The sequence below is a fragment of the Aythya fuligula genome, chromosome 1, assembly GCF_009819795.1.
Source record: "Aythya fuligula isolate bAytFul2 chromosome 1, bAytFul2.pri, whole genome shotgun sequence".
Lineage (NCBI taxonomy): Eukaryota > Metazoa > Chordata > Aves > Anseriformes > Anatidae > Aythya > Aythya fuligula.
Window position 1 is genome coordinate 192316655 of NC_045559.1, and position 9223 is coordinate 192325877.

Genomic DNA, 9223 nt, shown 5'->3' on the forward strand with positions numbered 1-9223 from the left:
AGCATTCTATAACCATACTAACTGGAACGACGCACACAGAGCAGAAAGCAGACTGCTCTCGTATGAGGATGGAAAGGAGTTTAAGAATGAAGAAAATTTTGCTTTTTCTTTTACTGTGTGCTGCTGTTTCTAATGCTCTTCCCATCCACCCAGAGAAAGACAACAAAGAAGATGCAAAGCTTGTAGAGGTAACTCTATTGTCCATATCTGAGATCTACAGCCCTTTCCTTTTAGATGTAATCTGCATGTTCTAGCTTTGCAGCAGTTTGCTGTCTTTCTGAGGCAATGCTATTACACAGAATTCTGTTGCCCAAACTTTATTAAAGTAGGATAATCGGTAGAAACTGGAAATGTCAAGTGAATAAGAATCAGAGAAAAATTTGCCTGTTTCTGTTTAACTGTGCTCCTCAGGAAAAGAACTCTTGTGCTCTGAAATCACAGGCAGATGATTCTACTAGCACAATACACAAACAATATCAGTCCTAAGGTATGTATTTAAGAAACAGACCAAAATGTGAAATGTGTTTGCTTTTTTTTTTTTTCATTAGGACTATTTAAATAAGTTCTATACTGTTGAACTAGATCCAAATCAGCTTGGATGGAAAACAAATGCTGAATCGTCAGCTGAAAAACTCCAGAAAATGCAACATTTTTTTGGTTTGAAAGTGACTGGAAAACCAGACACTGAGACATTAGAAATGATGAAAAAACCCAGGTGTGGAGTTCCTGATGTGGGTCTTTATGGTGTCACTCTGCCTGGGTGGAAGAAAAACAAGCTGACTTACAGGTAGTATTTCCATAATTGTGTTTCTGTGCTTATATTGTGGTTTTGTGGGTATCCATATTTGTTATATTTAAATATAACTTCTATAGCAACTGTTTCCATCTGGGAACACAAAAATGTTTTTGTTTCTCCAGCTGTTAGCTAAGTATATTCCTGAGAAGAATCTCTGAGATTCAAGCTGGGTATTTTACATTTTATGAGTCAACTATAGTATTTTGCCTGTCTTGTATCACTCCTAACTAATATTCTGTGAGCCAAACAGAAATATCAGTTGCACCCTGTGCAAACCCTCACATCTTCAAAATTTGCTAAGACCAACAGCTTAGTCACACGATCACAAGGAGACAATTTTCCTCATGCTCAAGAGACCACCCCCTGGATAAAGGCCATTTGGCGAAAAACTGATACTGTGTAAACAATTATTTTTATGCAAAAGACATGTTGGGTGGTTATTATATTAAACTTACTCAGTCCAAGATCAGTTTGGGGAGCTATTGGATTACAGGGTAAATTGCTTCTTATACATCTCTGTTCATCATCTTAACAATATTAGATAAATTCTTTTGTAACCGTAGAATCGTGAACTATACACCAGATATGAGCAAAGACGATGTGGATAAAGCAATCCAGAAGGCATTTAAAGTGTGGAGCACTGTCACCCCACTGATTTTCACTCGCATTCATGAGGGAATAGCAGATATAATGATTGCTTTTGGGACCAAAGGTACTGCACTGACTGCAAACCAGTGGTAAGACTAATTTAAAGATTTTTCCAGCTGTCATGACATAAACTCAATGTTATTTCAACATCATATTATTTAGCTCATGGGCATTGCCCTCGTTATTTTGATGGCCCCCTTGGTGTCCTCGCTCATGCCTTTCCACCTGGCGATGGTTTTGGTGGTGATGCACACTTCGATGAGGATGAAGATTGGACCACAGGCTCAGATGGTATGTAACAAAAGGTATCTAAAGTGTTATGACAGTGGTAAATTCCTTTATGACTTTATTTAGGTGAAGGATACACTGAGACAAAGCACTGCACTATCAGTTCAAGGATATTGCAGACCATCCTCAAACAGGAATACTTAAAATGTAACGTGAAAACCAACCTGATCTACTCTAGACTATATTTTCCACCAACAAAGGTACCAACAGGACAACCCTTTTCAGATATCAGTGCTACAGACATGTGCTGCTCTTACCTGGGGGTCAGTGGGGCCCATCCCCACCAAAGCTCTACAACCTGTGGTAAAAGCTGTCTCTTTTTCCCCTCCTGGTGCATGTGCTGGTACCAAGCCTGCACCAGCATACCCTGCAGAGGCAGCAAATCGTGCCTTGCAGCAGCCCTTGGAGGAGGTTCCCTCCATCTGAAACTCATTTGAGCCACCAGTGATAACAAAGTCCTCACCAATGATACCAGATAGGTCCCACTATATTTTTTCATATACTGCCAGCAGCTGGGAGTCTGAACATGCCATTTTGGCTGCCCACAGGCTGAGATGCAGAGTGGAGAGTTGACTACAAATGTGTGGCACTAGCCCCATAAACAGAGGGACATCAAGTGTTCAACCATCCACCTGGGACCCGCCTGCTCCCCTCAACTCCCTGGCTGGCATGTACTGCCTCTGACAGATCTGTCACTGCAGGGGCAGGTCACCCTGTTGTATTTTAAACCCTTTACTCATCCACTTTTTGGGATAGAAAACAGCAGAGGGAAACTGCACTGCAAGAAAAACAAGGAGCTAACAAACAGGAAGGTGTTGCAAGAGCACTGCACGAGGAAGAGACATGTGGGCTTATTGTGGCAGGAAAAAAAAAAAAAAAAAAGCGAGGGTTGATGGCTGGACTTCCATGTAGACAGAATGGACAGAATGTAGTATTTCCCCCCACACTGGGAATGAACGGGTCAACCCCAGCTTTGCTGTTGTTCCTCAACAGCGTGACTCCAGCAGTGATGTATTGCAGAACTTGTTGGAGAACTTGGGAGGCTCGTGAGAAGGGAGGACAGGAAACGTGTGTGGAAACTTGAGGCTTTGTTTGTTTTTTTGAGAAATGGAAATGTTGTATTCAGCCAGCCTGTGTTGGGCAATTGATGACATGTTCTCTGCACTGCCACAGGCTTGGGATCTTCACTGTTGATATTGCTGGCTCTTGGACAGCTGGGCAGATGATTGTTTTTTCCTAATTCAGAAAGGCATTTTACTTGGAGGGATGCACATAATTAAATGCAATTTGAAGGAAATCCTATTTTTATCTGTTAACTTTGTTAATATTTCACTGGGAATAAGCGTGCATAAGCATAATATTTTTTAAAGATTTTTTATTTGACAAGGCTATAGAGAAGCCATAAGCTTAAAAATCCTATGATGAAAAGGTAAACCATCCAGGTAAAATTATATTTTTCTTTACCTATTCATAACCTCACCTTTCTTACCCAGGTTTGTGGCAGGTGTGGGGAACTGACAAACAATGACAACTTGGTACCTCAACTGTGCACAGAGTGCACCTTCTTCTCCTTTCCCTGGAGAGCTGTTAGTTTTACATGACTCACTATCTAATCGGCTCTAGCTCAGCTGGGAAACCATGCCAGGACATTCATCAGGGCTGCACCCACACTCACCCCCAGACAGCTACTCATGCCACATATGTGTTTTCAGTAGGTAATAGAAAGAACAGGAGGAAAGAGGGCTGAGAGTCACTTCCTTCTAATGTTGGAAGAGCACAACCTACCTATATAAAATGTATGTACATGTGTATGCATACCCTAGTGAATTACAGTATATTGTATGGAAACCATCACAGCAATAGTCCTGGTTTGCTCAGAATGTATTAGCCATTCGCAGACCAAAAGTAGGCTAATCTCTATATCCATTTCTTAAGGATTCAACTTGTTCCTTGTTGCTGCTCATGAGTTTGGCCACGCACTGGGTCTCTCCCATTCTAATGACCAGAGAGCCTTGATGTTCCCCAATTACGCCTACGTCAGCCCCAGTGAATTTCCTCTTTCTCCAGATGACATAAGTGGTATTCAGTCTATTTATGGTGAGTAAAATCCACTGCTTAAAAAATAATAAAAACAAAATTAAAAAAATCTATTCATACATGAAAAACTTCATGTTTCTACTAACGTGGTGGATTCTAAAATGTCTCCCTTAGGTTCTCCAACAAAAATCCCAGATAAAAGCCCACCCAATCCTACAACACCTAAAACCTGTGGCTCCCATATATCTTTTGATGCTGTAACTACACTCCGACGAGAAATCATGTTTCTAAAGGGCAGGTAAATATTGATATGATGATCGACTCTGTGAAGTTTGTGTTTTAGTCCGAATACTCTGGTGGTTAGCATGACCATGATTATGGGATTTATAATGAGACAGACGGATAGATTCCAGAATCAATTATTCACAGGAAAAAAAAAAACAAAAACAAAAACAAACAAAAAAAAAACCTGTCAGCAGATAGGAGTTATATTCATATTTTTACAGGATACCCTGACAAAATAGGCTGCTTATTTTCAGAAAACCACTTGGTCCCAGTAAATTTTTATTCCCAAAAGTATAGATGGTTACAACAAGCAGTGAAATGAATAATTGCTGCAACCAATTCCAAATAAATTAGTATGCTCTACGATACAGTTGGACCATTATCTCTTCCAGTTACCTATTCAAGCCCTAAGTCTTGTATCTGGGTATACAGAGAATAGCCAGTCAGGCTCCCCTGGGACCCTATACCTCTCATATCACACAGTACAGCAGCAATCTGAATTTACTACTTGCTTATAGCTGATATTATTAATCAATCAATACCAATGGGAATTACCATTGAGGGTAATTCCACAAAGAAGTCAGAACAACAAAGAAAGCACCTTGTTTCCCACAGAGGGGAGTTTTCCTTTCTGACACATCAACCCAGGTAATTCCACTGACAAGAAAGAACTTGTAAGTCACAATGTTGTCACATTCTTGTGCATATATAGAAAAGTCTGTGGTTTGTTATTTACTACAAAAATTGTTTCATATTTTAAACAGACATTTGTGGCGAGTCTATCCTGATAACTCAGAAGTTGAACTTGAATTAATTTCTGCCTTCTGGCCAACTCTGCCATCTGGTATTCAAGCAGCATATGAGAACATGAAAGATCAGATCCTATTTTTCAAAGGTGAAGTATGAGATTTTATTTAATTTTTTCTTACTTTTAATTTTGAAGGAAAATATGAGGGAAGAAGGACAGCTATACGTGAATAAAATTCACTTTTCAAATTAAAATAAATAAATAAATAAATAAATAACACTAAATGTCTTTCATCTAGTTTTCCTACAGCCTATGCTGAGAAAGTATGTTTTTCTTTCATTTGATTTCACAACATCAGTGGTAAAACTTTACCTTTTTCTTTTTTTTTCAATAGGCAATATGTTTTGGGTTATCAGTGGATATCAGGTGTTGCTTGGTTATCCAAAGAACATCAACACACTGGGATTTCCTAAAGGTGTTAAGAAAATTGATGCAGTTGTTTGTAATAAAAATACAGGGAAGACAGACTTTTTCATAGGCGACAAATACTGGAGGTAAGAAAAAGAGACGAATATTTTGTTATGATTGACTCCAATATAATCTATATGCAATTAAAATTGCACGTTAGACATTATGTAACATTAGGTAACACATAGAAGTGTCTGTTTGACTCCTGCAGGGAGAATAATATAGCTTTGACTTTTGAGAATTTAATGGTGTGCTGAAACAGCCATTTAAGGTGGCTCACTCATTTTGATGCATTACACCTAGAAGCTGAAAAAGTTCCTACATGTAGACTATTCTTACAAAAAAAAAAAAAAAAAAAAATAGACAAAATTATCTCTAGAAAATAAGGAACAGAGAGCTAGCCTGTTTCAGCAGAAGGCTGACTGGGACAGCTTGTACAAGATTTATGTGATTTCTGAAAAGTCCTAGATTATTTCACCTTTTTCAGAAAAGTACCAATCACAGTTCATTTTCCTTCCTTTGGCTGATTAACATTAGATTCACAATGTGCTTCTTTTAAATCCTATTCCCTATCTGTATGAGTGATTCCCCATTCTTGAACACCAAGCAAACAGAAGCAAAAAGTCAGCTTTGAGAAGCTGATGGATTCCTCCTGTGTGCAAGGAAAACTGATGCAAAAGTTTCTGCAGGCAATCAGGTCTCTGCAGGCAATCAGGAGCATGTACAGGTCAAATACACTTTATTATAACTATTTGTGGTGCTCCTTAGTGAGGCATACAGTGTCAGCTGGATTTTTGGCCATATGTGGTTTCCTGCCCTTTGTTTTTGATAGTTTTGGAAAGAATGTTCACAATATCTTGCGCTGCTATTTTACTGCCTTGGTCACAAGACAAAGGCATGTAAGAAAACCACGGCATGGATTTCTTACCTAGTAACACCCATTCTCTAAGTCTCAAATCCTTGTGAAAAGTATTTCTTGTACCCAACAAGAAGTAAAACAAAGGTTTGCTTGTTTACTTGTGTTTTTTTTTTTTCCTCAAATTCTTCAAAAATTTGTTTTCTCAGATCTTCAAGAACCTTAGTTCCTCCTTTCAGCCCTCAAATTCAGTCCCATCTTATAAAAATTGTACAACTTGATTTGACATGAAGCCTCCTCCTCTGTGTACAACATTATATGAGTCTAAGAGGAGTATACAATTCATGTAATAAATTTGTGCAGTCACTATAGAGATGGTGAATAGCATTCAGCAGCTGCTTCATTCTTTGAAGAATTGGTGACTAAATTCTGTAAAGCTACATGTCTCCTTTTATATGATTTAGATATGATGAACGCAGCCAGTCCATGGAAAAGGGTTATCCTAGACGGACAGTCAATGACTTTCCAGGAATTAGCCAGAAGGTTGATGCTGTTTTTCAACACAAAGGTAAATGAAAGAAGCTTTGGCTTTTAAGTAAAATCAGTTTACTTTTAAAGAGTACAAGTTCTGGAGTTATTATTGATGTCATTATTGGTGTATTCTGCAAAAGATAGTACTGAACAGATGCTCTTTTGCGTGCACAAAGATGGTGTTATGTTAGACATGTATGACACTATGTAAGAATGAAGCTCCTTGTTCACATAACATAATGTTTTACTTTTTTATTTCTAGGATTCTTCTACTTCTTCCATGGTTCAAGGCAGTGGGAGTTTGACACTACTGCTAAAAAAGTTATTCGTGAAATGAAGAGTAACAGCTGGTTTAACTGTTAATATCATTAAACTTTCTTATACATAACAAATGAGAATAAAAATTCATTCTAGATTTCTCAAAGGTTGTTCATGTATACACTATTATATGGGAGAAGCTATGGGACTACTTTTCATATATGTCTACTATTTTAATAAACCAGTATGTAAACTCTGTTTCCCTGATTAAGTGCAAAATATATGACATAATTTATTGTTTTATACTTGGTGGGGAGGAGGGGACAAATAATTCAGAAATATATAGTTCTAAGTTTGAAGTCAAGTATTCTCTGCTTCATCTCTTGAAGGCATTTTATATCTATAAGAAGGTGTGAAAGACTATATATTAATGTGCCAACTCTAGTATTCAAATATTCTTCCAACTTAGGATATTTGTATTTTCCTTTTGTCCCCAGACATCTTCAAGAACCAGGCTTTTCATTACCTTATTATTCTTCTGTCTCATCTCCTGTCTTCTTGTCCTGTTCTTTGGCTATTACAACTTTGTCCCTTTCATATCAAATCAATATTGTGCCACAAAAATTACCTCCTTGTCAGTGTCCAAGTACATTTACTTACCCTGATATGTTTTCCCAGTGTATCAATTAGCATTTCATCAGCAGCTATTCAGGACCAAGTCACAAACCTTTGTGAATCTATGAATGACTTCCTTTATAAATCAGCCCTGTCCTAATCAAGAAATACTTTCATTTACCATGTTGTAGTGCACAACCTTTGCTCTGCTAGTACAAAACATGTGCTTTGAGTGCAAAATGCATTATTTCATGCTGTCACTGCACACAGGGCAGACTCCTCACAAAACCAAACCAAATCTATAAAGTCATAGCCATATCCTCTTCAAGTATTTCCTTTATATTTAATTCTGGAAAGAGGCCCAGAACAAATTTCCAAATGCTTGGCTATATCATGTGCACAGCTGGATATATCTGAGAATACGGTCTCATTAGTATAGGTTTGTCCCCCTGCTCCCTAGTTCTCATATGTCTGGCTGTTTTACACACTTATTCCATATTCAAGTAAAAAGTTTTCTTTTTGCTATGTGCTTTTACAGTGCCAGGTGCAACAATGCAATGATTGCCACCTAAACCTTACCTACACAATTTGGTTTAAAGGGTGCTGTCATTATGTTGCTGCTATTATTATGAGAGCTCCTCTGGCTTGTTTTCCACTAGGAAATCAAAAGAGAGGCTCAGATATGCTGTCTCACTGATCTACAAAGGTAGTCATGGTGAACAGCAACATACTCTATAACCCCAACAAAATTTAAACTTGGAGTAAAATGGTAGATGCTTGAGTGAGATTCATCTCCCAGCTTTAACTTTCTATCTCTCTGTGTACTTACTCTACATGAATTAGGGAAGATCCCTGTACGGAAAGAAGAGGGAAATCCTCCACAATGTTACTCATCTCATTCAAAGACTGTCCAAGGGCAAATAAGCACCTCCACCCCCTGGAGAAAGCGTCTCTTAGCAGAGGCAAGCCAGTCAACTCAATTAGAGTAGCTAAGCTTTCAGACAGCTAACATTTATTAAGTGTGTTGAAAAGACTAGTGTCTTTGCTTGTGTATTTTAGTTTTTATGGGATCAAAAACAGAAAGACATGCTGTTTTTATCCACTCCGATGTTCACTTTCTGATAAATCATCAGCTTTTAATATGACCACAAACCAATGTTAAAGTTGAAGGCACCTGCTTGGACCACCACTACCTGGGGGCTGGCCACAATAAACAGGAGCAGAACACACTGAAAGCAGGCAGGATGGAGATGGTTCCCTACCTGTTCCTCTGTCCTGGCCTGCTTAAACTCTTCTCCACATAGTACAGATAACAACTGTCTAGAAAGCACAGCTGAACATTATGTTCACAGAAGCTGCCAAGCCAGTTACACCTAAATGTTTATACTCAGAGGCAAATTTATTCTTTCACACACTCTCTGCTTGGTGTGTAACACAATCGTAATCTAAACTGCAAGGAACGTTTAATCATTGAGTCATCAAGGAGGTTACTCAGTGCTTTACAATACTTGGGCAAGTTCCTCTACTTCACGTACATAAACAAACATGACTATCTGTACTCCCTTCTTTTCTCAGGTGTTTCATTGTTTCGCAACTTGAATAACTTGTCTCAAGGAAAGTTAATTTTTAACAGAAAAATAGTCTTAATGCTTTCTGACTGGCAGCTTTGGCATTATGTTAAACCAACATAGGG

The 9223-nt window shown here is 38.3% G+C and overlaps 1 protein-coding gene across 1 annotated transcript; it reads left to right on the forward strand.

Annotated features, from left to right (window-relative positions):
- On the forward strand, window positions 1-7182 carry LOC116492434 (matrix metalloproteinase-27-like). The gene is made up of 10 exons (XM_032193186.1): window positions 1-188; window positions 549-787; window positions 1360-1508; window positions 1607-1735; window positions 3668-3829; window positions 3944-4067; window positions 4819-4949; window positions 5197-5356; window positions 6591-6694; window positions 6920-7182. The coding sequence occupies exons 1-10, from the start codon at window positions 63-65 to the stop codon at window positions 7018-7020; spliced, it is 1425 nt and encodes a 474-aa protein (XP_032049077.1). The 5' UTR covers window positions 1-62; the 3' UTR covers window positions 7021-7182.
- Window positions 7183-9223: the final 2041 nt, after the last annotated feature.

What these genes read in the sequence shown, in the direction of transcription:
- LOC116492434 (XM_032193186.1), top strand. Translation starts at nt 63, where the DNA reads ATGAGGATGGAAAGGAGTTTAAGAATGAAGAAAATTTTGCTTTTTCTT. An exon ending in GATTGCTTTTGGGACCAAAG is followed by an intron (nt 1,509 to 1,606) that starts GTACTGCACTGA and finishes CATATTATTTAG; the next exon opens with CTCATGGGCATTGCCCTCGT. An exon ending in TGGTATTCAGTCTATTTATG is followed by an intron (nt 3,830 to 3,943) that starts GTGAGTAAAATC and finishes TGTCTCCCTTAG; the next exon opens with GTTCTCCAACAAAAATCCCA.